General features: G+C 38.0%; 1 protein-coding gene across 4 annotated transcripts in view; it reads left to right on the top strand.

The window, feature by feature from the left end:
- Positions 1–15,117, top strand: part of LOC118192252 (synaptic vesicular amine transporter-like) — a 105,426-nt gene that overhangs the window by 65,896 nt on the left and 24,413 nt on the right. For all 4 annotated transcript variants that reach the window (XM_035363175.2, XM_035363174.2, XM_035363173.2 and 1 more), the window contains one exon: positions 2,393–2,512. In XM_035363175.2, the coding sequence (XP_035219066.1) occupies positions 2,393–2,512 (120 nt within the window). The remainder of the gene's footprint in view (positions 1–2,392; positions 2,513–15,117) is intronic.

Genomic DNA, 15,117 nt, shown 5'->3' with positions numbered 1-15,117 from the left:
CTGTTTTTTCATTCATTTTAAAGCACAGAGGGGGGGCACTGAGCTCAGCTTGAAAAACGAAATTAAATACCTCAAGTTTGATCTTTTCATAATAAATTTCAACACCAAAATAAAAGACCACAAAATCCGAGCCCATGCACCCCTCCAATCCCGAACCATCAGTGTAGATTTCAAACTCTCTTATATTTGGAAAATAATCACAATAAGAAATGATAAATCTATTGCCCGGATGGATTAAATGGAAACTAAATTGTCGAAAGCCCTTGAAAAGCACATATAATTATTATCATATGAAATCGAATCAACAGTTTTATTTCTCAAACAATTTTAATCATAATAAAATTTATAAACGAGCGAAAGCGGTGGTATCTCCGCCAGGACGCACATCACCTCACTCGAGACGGTTCGAAAACAACGAGTGAACAATAATTTCTCCCTCCTTTCTGCCTGCCTTCGATGTGTAACGGTTAGCACACTCGACGCGTGTTCGAGAAGTCCATGTTCGAGTCCCGACGAGGTCATTGCTCATTTTTTACGTCTCCAGCATCAAAATAACCTAATGATTCTACAAGTTGACAATGAAAAATAAAGATAAATTTATTACAGTGGAAGTATTTAGAGATAAAATATTTCTCTTCATCAGGGAACACAAGATTACTCTATTAGTTGAAATCATTCTTAGGTCCCAGGTAAAATCAAAGTCATACATTGTTCCGAAGAACTAAGTCATGTTAAAGCATTATCAATTTATAGAGTCTGACCTTTTTGGGAAGTATACACTAAGTCGAGACTCTAGAAGGCTAAAGCGAATTATCGCTATGCCTTGCAAGAAATCGGAAAACGTAAGAAGGATGTAAGAAACCCTTTTATTAAGAACTCAAATAGTTATCAGATGGTACTTCTTGTGCTTACAAACCAGCCAGCATTTATGGAGTAACTCAAAAGTAAGGTATTCAAATTAAAACTAAAGTAAATCTTAAGTTAGCCCAAAGGCTACATAAAAATAAAAGCGCACAAGTTGCTTAAACCTATACCGGCGTGACACGCACAATGGCCAAAACAACGCCAAAGACAAACTGCTATCATAGAATTTCAACTAGTTACGTAGTCTTCAGCAGGAGGAACAAGCTAAGTCTAAACAATCCGAAATCTTCCCTTAAATACTATTTCTTTCCACTTCATCTGAATACGCGCGAACTAAAATTAGCATTCCGGCAGGAAAACGGAAAGGGAGAATTATAGTAAAGATACTGTTTAGATGATATATTGGTCAGATGGCATAAAGAACTAGTTAGATGAAATAAATAAATATTTTACAGGTTAAAATGCAATAAATTTAAAAATAGGCATATTTTTCAAAAACATAATCTTAAAATTAACTGAGATTTTATCACAAGCAGCATAATTAAAAGACATGATCAATAAAACGCATAGCCTTATATTTGCATCTGTGGTTCCTTTCATAGCACACTCATGTTTTTTCACATTAAACAAGGAATAAAACTGTACCCCACTTTAAATCATATGATAGTAATGCTATATTTACGATAAGCTTCCCAAAGCAGTTCATATATATGCCCAAAACTTGTGTTTATTTATAAATGGTGTTTCATAAATTGCGCAGGTTTTAGAAATGCAGACAATCAATCAAAGCTGTTTAAAGATTCAAAATGTTTGTTTTATTTCTTTATAAATACATTAAAGTTTAATACTGATAAACGACATCTGACGTACGTCCACATTCGCCTCTTTGGCAGGCAGTTCAGTGAAATTCACGGCAATCATCTCACAAACGTCTTTGTTGATTTCTCCGGTGCCCGAATGAATTTTTCTCAATGGTTTGGGAACTATTTGAGGTTGTTCACGCAAGCCTTCGATTTGGCATAAGGTCCTAAAAAGAAGCTACAAGGTGTGAGATCAGAAGACATCATAACCATTCCTTGTTGCTGCCATGAAGTGAAATCATGCACTCAAGAAATTTTTTACGAAGTAAGGTTGTCTTTCTAGATATTTGGCTGGTAGCTCGCGCTGAAACCACATATTCACGATATCTATTTCAGTCAAAATAAACATGAAGTTAGGGGGAAGTTTACAAATCATCTCTGCATAACACTCCCTGTTTCTGTAATAAATTTTCATGATTACGACGCGTTGCTCCTTAAGAAACGACTCCATGGTATCCAAACCGATAAGCAACAAATGTTTAATTAATAGGAATGATAGCAGGTAACAAAACTGATAAACGCTATACTGACAAACTTCAAATAAAAAATACTGCAGAATTAAGTGCACTTTATGAAACATCCTATGTATAAAATATTTTATAAGCTTATTTAATCTCTGTGAGTATTGAAATCTAAGCTATTAACTTCGTTTCATTACTTTGTTTCAGGAATGGTAGATTCTTCAATGATGCCTATGTTAGGTTACTTAGTTGACATTAGACACACTTCAGTTTATGGTTGCGTGTATGCTATAGCAGACATTGCCTTCTGCTTTGGATTCATAATAGGTATGGTAATCTTATCTCATACTTAATGTCTTATCTACATAATATGCACTGGATTAATATTAAATTTTCAAATATTTTATGTAATTAAATGTGCTTCAAAATATTTTTAATTACAGTAAGAATTAAAAAGTATTAGTAAAAAATCAGAAAATATTGAATTGTACTTTTTACTGTCTTGAGAAATTCAGTGAGGACACGATAATTTGTCGCTTCTGTGACTTCAATAAGCTTCCTTGACATTTTTAATAAATGTTGTTTTAAAGTTAAATGTTGCTTTAAAGTGAAGATTTGATTCTAATAAAACGGTTTTGAGTCTCAAATTATTCAAAGAACGAAACGTACATTTGGAACTCATTAATCAACTAGGTTTAAGGCTTCAAAACATTTTTTTCCTTGACAAGTTCTGTTTGAAGAGTTAAACAGAGGAGATTAATACATGGTTTTCAGTTTTTATATTTTATTTTGTATTATTTTCAGTTTAGTTTACGTATTTGAAGTTTCTTTTAATTTTAAATATACTCCTTTTGGTTACTTCTTTCCTGGAGAAGAAATTGGTTAGAGCCTTCATAAAGAGAAATAATAATTTTTCATAGCTCCGACTTTTCCTTTTTAATTTATATATATATATAAACATATATTACCGTGAAAGACCGAAATTGGAGAATATCGACTTTCACCGGAGAATGTCAACATTCACCAAATACGTCGGTGAAAGATCGAATATTTCTTTACATTCTTGTACATTCGGACCCTCACCGGTGTATGTCGACAATCACAAATATGCTCTGGTGTAGGTCGAAAAGAGAGGAGTATATGTACACGCTGCCATTCCAAAAGGAAGTATTCCACAAATAAATGCAGTTGTAAAAGCAAGGAAGGGCCTCTTGTGCAATTCAAAGTGTCATAATAGTTTAAGTTGTTGCAATAAATAAGATTTGACTCACATAATTTGGTAAGTTTATAACTTCTATTATTTTCCTTTCTCATTTTGAATGTCCTGTGTGTTTTAAGTTCTTATGTTCTTAAGTTCTTATTCTGAGTCTCAAGTGCGTTTTTTCGCGAATGAATTACGGAGAAGGAAATATAATATTCTTATATGTTCAACATTCAACATTAGTACATGGTGAATGTCGACATTCATCGGTGTAAGTCAGAAATAAGAGTATTTAGAAAATATTTCGGACATACACCAAGCGACCAGTGGCGTAGCAAGCATAACTGACGCCCGGGGCAAAATACCTTTTTGGTGGCCCCCCCTCTCCCAAAAAAAACACAGTGATATGATGAAAATCTTGTTTGGAGACCATTTGCGCCCCTCTGCGAGCGGCGCTCGGGGCATCATACACCCCCTTGTCCCCCTCGCTACGCCACTGCAAGCGACTATGTGAATGTTGACATTCAACGGTGAAAGTCGACATTCTTAAGACTTCGGTGTTTCACCGTAATATATATATATGATTCAACAGCTATGAAGCTTCCAACGCTGATGCAAAGCTCTGGATTTAAGACTATCAGGTTCAATGTTCCTTCTAACCTTCTTCGGGAACATACAAGGACCTGACTCGGAACAGAGAGCTTACTAAAGCTATGTTCAAAACTGTGGGAAGTAAACAGGATACACAAGAAGGGTATACAAAACCCTTTATTTTTCTCTATTTACAATGACTTCCGTACTTCGGAATACACCGACCCGCTACTTGGGGTCAAAACGTAAAAGTATAAAAATAAAACTAAACTCTAATTTAACTTTAGAATAATAAACGTGGAAGATTGGCCTTATAATAACAGGAAGCGTATGTAGTACAGAGAACTATGAACACTACAATACGTTTAAATTTATCAAGAGGATTAAAACCTCTGGCCTGGAAGGCAAACAGCAACTGCGTAACTTCTAAGGTAAGCGGCCTGCTTCGACTCACTGCTTCCTCTCTCTCGCTTGGCAAAAAGCCACAACTTAAATACTTGGCGTTCGCCAGACAAACTTTGCATAAAAACCTTAACGCTTATAATTCTGGCCGGAAGTAGAAAATAAGAAGTGATAGTAAAGATTTAAAATAAAATAAACGTTAGTAAAACTTAAGATCCTTACATACTTCCCGCCAGAGTTAATTAGTTTGAAACTGAGGTCTAAAATGACCTTGTTGAAAACTTTTAGCTCTAGAATCTAACGCGAGGCCAATCTTTTACAAATATTTTTCGCTAGAAACTAGAAATTTAAAAGAAAGAAATTTGTTTTTACAATAGCAGCTCCCAGGATACACAATTTTTTTTTCATCTGTACTGCATCCAAACAGGAGCTCTTATTCAAATCTGGTTCCTTCCAGAGATCTGGAAGGAAAACTAGTTTAATGAAATGTTACACAATGAAATGGCAAGTAACATGTATAATTATATTTTACTTAACATTCTTATTTCATTCATGACTATTTTAATTATCTCTCCCCGTGCTCTCTGACATGTGTTGTAAAAGAACACCAAACACGAATGTGTTTCTGTGTACGTGTTCCACACTTCCTCCTACAATCAAAACACTAACGTGTTAAAATTCAACATAACAAGACCTCTTAACACACCCTAATTTCAACTCTAAACCCTGAGGTACTATTCTGAAAGTGTTTAACTCTGAAGTGTAGCGTCAGAGAGCCTAACTACATCATTCAACCTTTAACACATATTCACCATGATTTATTCTTTTTACAGTCACACGAATAAAAAAAATTTTAACATTCACTTTTACCATATCACGGTATTTCTTAACATTTAAAATAACAGTTCACATTGTATATAAGAACATATCAACATGCCGTTAATTTTACACATTTGAAAACATACATTAGTAGTACATTGTTAACTTCTATTCTTTTCAAAGCAAGTGTCAATTCTTTTTACATTGAAATAATACATTTCAAAAAGTCTTTCAGACTAAAACTTCTTTCTTGCTAGAATGTTTTAAATAAAATTTATACAATAATTTTTACAATATTTAAGTCTTTACACAACGCTATTATACATCAACTTTAGTTTTACTCGCGAGTAATTGAAAAACATAAAACCAAAATCGGTAACAACTCATTTCTCGCCCTTTTGGCGATAAAGGTAGACCTCGCATGAGGTAAAACTTCTTGAAATCTGCCACTTGCAGTAAGAATGTGTGTGTGTGTGTGATTATGGCAAAGCCTCAAGGGCTATCTGCCTAAGGGGAGGGATGCCTTCGTGGAGGACTTTCTAAGGGAAACTGGCTCGTATACACGTTACACATGGGGAAACCAAGAAAACGCCCATGCAGCCAGCCCGTTCGCGGGATTCGAACCTCGGACGGAACTACCAGTGTTCAGCGAATTTACCGCTCGGCCGCTGGTGGGCTGCAGTAAGAATGAAAGATTAACTTAATGTTTGCAAAGCAATATAAAATTTTACTTATCTTTGTGATATTCGGACATCCTTTTCTGGGCCCAGTCCTTAAAGGTATTGCAGATAGTTGTTTGATTTATCCTCCTTCTTGTACGGGCTCGCCCTTCAGTGCCTCCCTCTGGAAGCTTCCTTTTTTCACCAGTTTCACCGTTCAAATTTTCCTTGTAACTTCTCCTCCGCCGCTGATGGCCCTTCCGCAGTTCGGCGACATTTGCTGCGGAGAGTCCTCTCGGATGAGTAGATCTTCCGTTTTAGAGCCGGGTTATAGTTCCCGTCATTTCTCCTGGTTCTCTTCACATACGTCGTCCTTCTCCCTTCTTCATTCTGGGGGTGTTCGTGAACTCTCTTTTCTGGACGGTGGAACGGCTTCTTTTTCTTGCTACCTTCAATTTTCCCGCGGGGAAATTTTCTTTTCAGTTGCTCCTGCCTCTTAATGGCTTGCCTTTGTACTTGTCGTTTTTCCACCTCTGGAGCTTGTGCCTGCGGTGTCTGCCGTGCCGGATCCTGCAAAAGATCTGAAAATATTTGCATTTTATTACGATCAAAGTAGGGTTTGATTTGATCAATGTTTGCGGAGCAGGTTTCACCATTTCTGGCTTTTAACACTACTACAGCGTGAGTTATTTTTTCTATAACATATGGTCCTTCAAATCGTGGAAAAAATTTGGCAGTTTTATCTTCTGGTGCTGAAGAAAGTGAATGCTTAATTTTTAAAACTTCATCCCCTACTTTATAAGTTACTCCCCGTCGTTTCAAATCATAATAGAGCTTCTGTTTTCTTTGTGCTACTTCCGTATTCTTCTTTGCTTCCTTAATTAGTTTTTCTATAGCACCCATTTTAAATTCTGGGGCTCTTTGTTGCACATAAAATAATTTATCTAACGGCGTTATAATCTTTCTGCCTAAAAATAACTCAGCAGGAGTTTTGCCCGTTGTATCATGTTTTGCGGTCCTAAGGGCGAAAGCAAATTCATTGACATAGTTATCCCAGCTTTTATGAAAATTTTTAACATAACTACGGATAATTTTCACTATATTTCTATTGACCCGTTCCGCTATATTTGATTGCGGCCGATACGGGACCATTTTTAAATGACGTATGCCCAGTTTTTGGCACATGTCTTCAAATATATTACTTACAAATTGAGGACCATTATCCGATATAACTTTTAGGGGCGCCCCGTATTTTAAAATATATTTATTTAAAATAGAATCAGTAACTAATTTCGCGGAGGCTCGTTTTAAGGGAACAATTTCGGTCCATTTACTAAAATGATCAACCATAACAAGGAGATAGCGACTTTTATTTAACTGACTTTTTGGGAAAGGGCCCAATAAATCGATGCCAATTATTTCATTTGGAAATTCGGATTTAATACTATTTAGAAACCCGGCCGGGCGTAAATTAATATAATTAACTGCTTGACATGTTGGGCAGGACTGGACATACGCCCTTGTTAGCTTTTGCAGTTCAGGAAAGTAGACTGCCTCGCGTACGCGTTGGATAGTTTTTCGAATACCAGCATGAGAAGCTAAAGGGCTGTCATGGAGCTCCTGCAGGATATTTAATCTAAGACTAGCTGGGATAACAGGTCGAAATTCGTTGTTGGAATTCATAGTTTTTGTATAGAATAATAGACCATCTATTAGTTCGTAATGGGCCGCCCTATTTCTTATCGCCACAATATCTTGGTGGCTAAAATTTTCAGGATCCTTCAAATACTCATAAATGCTTCCAGACTCAGGATCCTTACCCAGTTCGGTTATTACAGTTTCTCGGGAATTTATTGTACATGCTGTGAGCATTGCCACCTTTACGGTATTACCTTGTTCATCTATTTTAATTCTTGATAGGGCATCTGCTACGATATTTTCATTTCCGGGGGTATGCTTGATTACCAGATTATATTCTTGCAGCTTGAGTGCCCATCTTATTAACCTTGGGGATAAATTTTTCCCTGAGTACAATCTAGTTACCGCCGCATGATCAGAGTACACTGTTATCGGCGCCTTTCCAAAATAGACTCGGAACTTTTGCACTGCTAACAGAACTGCAAGTGCCTCTCTCTCGGTCGCGGAATAGTTTCTTTGTGTTTGATTTAAAGTTCGGCTAAAAAATGCCACGGGCTGCTGATTTTGCGAAAGTACCGCTCCTACCGCATAATCCGAAGCAGCCGCTGAAATTTCTAAATTCTCATCCTTTTCAGGAAATTTCAACACAGGGGCTTGCGTTAATGCTTGTTTTAATTTTTCGAAAGCACTATTGGCTTCGGCCGTCCACGAGAATCTTGCCTTTTTTCTTTTTAATTTTAACAATGGCTCCGCGATAGCTGCAAAATCTTTTATAAAGGACCTATAATATGAACAAAGTCCTAGAAAAGAAGAGAGCTTCTTTGCCGTGTTTGGAGTCGGATACTTTTGTACAGCGATTATTTTTGATTCGTCTGTCTCTATTCCTTTCTGAGATACCTTGTAACCTAAATATTTTAATTCAGGGGCTGCAAATTTGCACTTTTCGACATTAACTTTTAGACCGGCCTCATTTAATAAAGAAAACACCTGTCTTAAATCCTGTACATGTTGGTCGAGATTATCACTAGTAATAATGATATCGTCTAAATAGATAAATGTGGACTTTCCAAGAACAGGTCTTAACACAATGTCCATGCATCGCTGAAATGTTGCTGGGGCCCCTGAAAGGCCAAACGGCATACGCAAAAATGCATAAGTGCCAGACTTGGTTATAAAAGCAGTCTTAGACACGTCCTCAGGCCTAACCCCTATTTGAAAATAACCAGTCGTTACGTCTAAAGTCGTCATAAATTTGGTTGATTTTATGTTCCTTAGAATTTCTTCAATGATCGGTAACGGATATACCGGATATTTAGTTATGGAGTTTAATTTACGGTAATCAATAGCGAATCTCCACCTTTTTGGATGCGTCAAAGAATAGTCATTATTTTTCTTACATAAAACCACCGGGCTAGCATAACTACTTGAGATGGGCGTTATGATCTTTTTACGTAGCATATCGTTAATATGCCATTCTATAATTTTTTCCTTATTCTTATCATACCGGTATGGTTTTTGACGAACCGGCAATGCATCTCCGGTGTCAATACTATGGTTAGTAACCTGAGTAAATCCTGGAATATCACTAAATAACGAAGCAAATTCACTTACCACTTGTCGGATTCTTCCTTGCTCGTCATTAGGGAGGTGGTCAAGTTTTAACATTGGCGGTTCAGCCTTTTCTGCACGGACTGGTTTTATTGTCAGCTTAAGGGACGCTTCATTAAAATCCAGTGTTGCTTGTGCGTCTGAAAGAAAATCTATTCCTAAGATTATATGTGCTTGCAGATTCTTTACTATAAAAAACATCACCTTTACTTGTTCGTCCTTGATACGGATATACAACGGTACTTTACCTATGCACTTACATTTTTCTCCTTGCGCAGCTAACACTGTCGTATTATCCGAATTATATATGCGATATTTACGAAAATATATCCTAAAAAAATCTTCTGCCACACAGGAACACTGCGCGCCTGTATCCAGGAGTGCGGTGGCTGGGATATTATTCACCAACACTTCAATCTTCGGAAGAGTCAAATTTTTCACCATTACTGTATTTAACTTGTAGGAAGAGGGGTTTTCATCGCCTTCGGATTTCCGCACCCTCCCGTCAGCAGAAATCCGTTTTAGTTTAAATCCTTTTTTGTTTCCATGCTTTCCTTCTTTTTCCACTGGCCTTGAGACTTTTTCCCTGGATTGCTATTGAACTGTCGACGTTCGCCGGCTGTTTTTGACTGGTCGGGTTTCCTTGCCCACTGATTCGCTTTGCCTCCGTAGCCGTGTGCTTGAGTTTGCTGTAGTCTTGGCGTACCAAATTGGTTTCGCTGTTGATATTGGCGTCTTCTTTCGACGTCCGCCGTTCTTCTGCTTTCAAACTGGATTGCTAGCTCAAATAACTTTTCCAGTGTAGTCAGATTTCTCAATTCAATAAAGTCTTGCACTTGTGACAGTAACCTCGGCAAAATCACTCGAATTATTTCAGGATCCGGACGGTTTCCATACAAGAGTTTGAAGACGTGAATTTTTATTAAAATAAAGCTTGAGAGGTTTTCGATTCTTTGTTGATATATACTGAAAAGTTCCGTTTCTAATTTCGCACGATCCCTTACAACAGGGAAGGCTTTTAGTAGGGCAGTCTTGAAATTCTCGTAAGTATAGGTGGGACTTCCTGCTTGACCCAAGAGACTTCTGCCTATACACTTGAACCAGTTAAGCGCTTGGCCCCTCAAAGCGCTGGTAGCTAAGGTAACTGTTTGAAATTCGTGCACGGGGTAGAGCATGAAGTGATCATCCAATTTTTCCAAAAAACTGGTTACCGATGAGTTTCCATTAAATGTTGCTTCTGATTTCAACGCGCATGGTCTGGACGATGTAACCAAATCCTTCCAGGGCGGCAGCTAGCATTTCTGGATTCTGAGCTGTTTCTGCAAGCAGCACAGGTTCTTCTTGAAACTCGGCCATGGTTATTCTTCTTCGTTGGGCGCCACTATCAGGGTCAATGTTCCTTCTAACCTTCTTCGGGAACATACAAGGACCTGACTCGGAACAGAGAGCTTACTAAAGCTATGTTCAAAACTGTGGGAAGTAAACAGGATACACAAGAAGGGTATACAAAACCCTTTATTTTTCTCTATTTACAATGACTTCCGTACTTCGGAATACACCGACCCGCTACTTGGGGTCAAAACGTAAAAGTATAAAAATAAAACTAAACTCTAATTTAACTTTAGAATAATAAACGTGGAAGATTGGCCTTATAATAACAGGAAGCGTATGTAGTACAGAGAACTGTGAACACTACAATACGTTTAAATTTATCAAGAGGATTAAAACCTCTGGCCTGGAAGGCAAACAGCAACTGCGTAACTTCTAAGGTAAGCGGCCTGCTTCGACTCACTGCTTCCTCTCTCTCGCTTGGCAAAAAGCCACAACTTAAATACTTGGCGTTCGCCAGACAAACTTTGCATAAAAACCTTAACGCTTATAATTCTGGCCGGAAGTAGAAAATAAGAAGTGATAGTAAAGATTTAAAATAAAATAAACGTTAGTAAAACTTAAGATCCTTACAAGACTACAAATCGTGAATCGCATTTTTGACGATAGCTTGACTTAATAAGCATTGAGAAAATTAAGAAACGCCGATACTACAAAATTTATCATTTCTGTAAATAATACAAGAGAAGTCCTTCTAAAGTAAGAATGTTTTTTAACAAATCTACAAGGTAATCTCTAAGCAGCACAGAAGCAGTTATTATTTAGCTAAAATTAAATTATTTAGACATTTGTAGAAAAGGCATGTATTACCACTATGTCTAAAAATAGGATAGCTTCCAACCGAGAAACCATTATCCCTTATTTTTATATAAAAGTGTTCTCCCGAATGAAAAAAAACTCCTAATTGTCTCTAAATTGATAACATCCTAGACAGAAAACGGCAAGAATCAACGCATGAGTAATATCAATTCCATGTATCTTGGTGTGTGTGTGTGTGTGTGTGTGATTATGGCAAAGCCTCGAGGGCTATCTGCCTAAGGGAAGGGATACCTTCGGGGAGGACTTTCTAAGGGAAACTGGCTAAGGGAAACGTTACACATGGGGAAAAACCACAAAAACGCCCATGCAGCCAGCCCGTTCGCGGGATTCGAACCTCGGACCGAACTACCAGTGTTCAGCGACTTTACCGCTCGGCCGCTGGTGGGCCCCATGTATCTTGGAACCGTTGAACAATAAGATTGTACCGTAAAATCTTGTTAGTGATGTGCTAATGATGAGCTCCGAAAACGAAACGCCATGAAAAATTTGAGCGAGGGGGATCAGGTAAGAACCTGAAGCTTCAGAAGCCCATTGTAATATGGTTTAACCCCCAGTAACTGCTCTAACGTAAGACACCTAAGCGTCTTTTGAAATTCTAGTTCATTTTTATTAGTGTAGTGTCTTCCTTGTAAAAATTCAATGTAATTTGAAGACTGTAAATCACTTAATTATGAACCTTAACATAGCTTTTCAAGGCACCTTATTATACAGTCATACTGTACATTAGCCTTCAGCTATTGCCCAGTCCAGGTTAAATTTCAAAATATGAAGTATATAATTACAATTAGCCCTTACAAACTTCTTGTCCTTCAAAAGGCACTAATGTACAAAGAAATTTGATCAAATGTAAAAATGTGCAAATGTCGCTTAAATATTCTGAGTGAAATTAAATGTGATGGTTCGAAAAAATCATCTCTTCACGTCAATGAAAACTCTAGAGATAATTGCTCCTTTAAAAACAGTACGTCATTGCACTTGGAATGCAGAAACTGTAAAAGGTATGCATAAAAATACACTTACATAATGTGTCGTAGAAAAGAAAAATGTTACATATTATTAGCAAGTCTTCAAATCATACTAAAATTTGAAACAAAAAAAGCAAGAAAAAATTGAAAGATACCTGAAACCTTTTCACAAGAGCTTTTATTAACTAATATTGTAAGGATTTTATTTTATTCTAACCAATTATTTTTAGTTTACCTTTCCTTTCCCTCCTGATTTCAGTTTTCTGCCGGAATGTAAAATTGTTGTGACGCAGATGCAAATCTAAACGTGTTTCAGAAGCAGTATTTAAGCTGCGTTTCAAGAGTTCGAATAGTAGTAGTAGCGAACTAGTTCCGAGTTTATGCTGCGTGTTTGAATTGAGCTCTCTAGTCGGTGTGAGACACTTTACAGTTTATACTGTTATTTCTAAGCTCGAATTTGCTGTATGCATCTGATTTAGCGTTAGTTAGGCTAAAGAAGCCAGTCATTACCTCAATTTATTAGTGATTTGTTACATTCTTATTTTTCTGTTAGCCACAAGTGGTGGTGATTTGTAAGCACCAAATGCGTCGATCTATTTAAATTTAGTTTAAATAAAAAAAGGTTGTTTAAACCTTTCTAATGCAGCAATTATTCTTCAAGACATAGCGAGAATTCGTTACTTCGTCCACTACATAGAGCCTAAGTTGTATGCTAGCAAAAAGAACACGAAGACTCTATAATAGGAAAAAGAATAGCTTCAGTTTGTTACAGATTAAGCTATAATTCGCACAGTCAAGACTTACAGTCAGAGACTTTCTAGAGCTATTACCAAAGTCGAAATGATCAGAAGTTCAAAATCATCTATTTACACTGCTGGCCACCCAAATTACAACACCAAGAAAGACAAGAGATATCACAACAAAATTTATTTAGTAGATAACATATTGACCAAGTATCGAATGATTTAATTTATAGACTTCTGTGAAGTGTGCTTCCTTCCAGAATCAGTAGCCAGAGTAGCCTCCATTGTTGGAGATCAGCGCTGCCACACGCCTCGGAATTGATTCAAAGAGACTTTGGATGTGTTCTTGGGGTACAGCAGACCAAGCAGCTTCCACACGTTGCCAATGTTGATCTGGTGTCGCAGCTTGGGATGTAATCTGGGTCAATCGTTCAGCAACAATGGACCACATATTTTCTATCGGTGAAAGATCCGGACAGCGAGCTGGCCAGGGAAGCAATTCAATCTGGCGATTGACGAAGAACCCTTGGACAATGCGTGCCACGTGTGATCGCGCATTATCCTGTTGAAATACGGCTGTGGGCAAGCCCTGAAGGTAAGGAAGGACAACCTCGGAGATGTATCGCTGGCTGTTTAACGTACCGGCAATGCGTACTAGAGCAGTGCGAAAGCGATATCCAATACCGCCCCATACCATAATTACCCGCAGCAGGACCAGTGTGTCGATGCATAACGCAGCTGTTCAGCATCCTCTCTCCACGGTGTTTCCAGACTCGAATCCGACCATCGTGGTGTTGCAGACAGAAGCGTGACTCGTCAGTAAAGACAATTTCATTCCATTCTGCCGTCCACATCCTTCTTTCATCGCACCATTGGCGGCGGAGACGTATGTGGTTCTGCGTCAAGGGTAGACGAAGCAATGGACGCCTTGCGGACAGACCACTCTGCTGTAAACGGCTTCGAATGGTACGCGCAGACGCTGGATGATGCGTTACAGACTGAATGTGCTGTGCTATGGTTCGTGATGTAACTGAGGGATCCGTCACTCCCATGCGCACAATGTTCCTGTCATCACGTGAAGTGGTGCACTGAGGAGGATGCGATCGGACACGTGGGTCCGTCGTACCCTTATGCATCTAACGGTCACACATCCGCATTACAGTTGTTTGGTTTCGTCCAACACGACTACCGATTTCCCTGAAAGATAATCCACAGTCTCGGTAGGCCACTATCCTTCCTCTGTCGAACTCGGATACTTGATCAAACGATGATCGCTGTTTACTACGAGGCATAATTGATCTTTTTAAAAAAAAAAACTACAAGAGAAACACAATTGCCGAACTTGAAATCGTCGAAAATTCCAAGCTTTAAATAGCGCCTTGAAGTGGCGCCACAGGTGCGCATGATGCGCGTCTGCGCTGAAATTTTAATGATTTGTATATCCCACCTCCGCTAATGCATGTTTTAAATTTCATGTTATTCGCACGCTTCCTTCAGCGTGTTTTATTTACGGTGCCCAGCGGTGTATGTTCCTGCTTAGAGTGACTGACTTAACTTGAAATGATCATGTTTCACAAAAGGAATTTACGTAATAGGCGTAGAAAAATACGAACCCTTATCATTTTATTTCGTAAGTGACGAAATTTTATTTCAAACACATCCGAATTATTCGAAATTTTTAATCAGAATGTTATGAATGTCTACAAAGATGTTAGCATTGAGGACAAATTAATACCATATGAAGACTAACGATGCAGGAACTGTTGCAAGTTTAGCTAGCATAGCTCTCAGGAATTGCTTTTATAAAGTATACTTATCTTAAGAAGTAGTTATAACTGCAGTTAAGTTAAAGATGGGTAAAACGAAAGATTTCAGTGACATTGAAACAACATTTCTCGGGGTGGGGGCTTTGATTCCAACATTTTTTAAATGGCTGATGCTCTAAGCTTTCCTTTGCAACTGCATCTTCGGTGTTTAGAAAGTGGCAATTGAGCATAAAAATTTCTGGCTGGAAGAGTACTAATTCTAGTCATAATATGCTGGTGAACAAAAGAGGTGAAACGCAGCTGGCGCAAACTGTCCACAACAGAAAAACAAC

Source organism: Stegodyphus dumicola, chromosome X1 (genome assembly GCF_044657685.1).
Source record: "Stegodyphus dumicola isolate Sdum_Otavi_A_Nest chromosome X1, ASM4465768v1".
In the NCBI taxonomy this organism is placed as follows: Eukaryota; Metazoa; Arthropoda; class Arachnida; order Araneae; family Eresidae; genus Stegodyphus; species Stegodyphus dumicola.
Note: the sequence above shows the minus strand (reverse complement) of the source record. Positions and strands in the feature narration are given on the sequence as shown.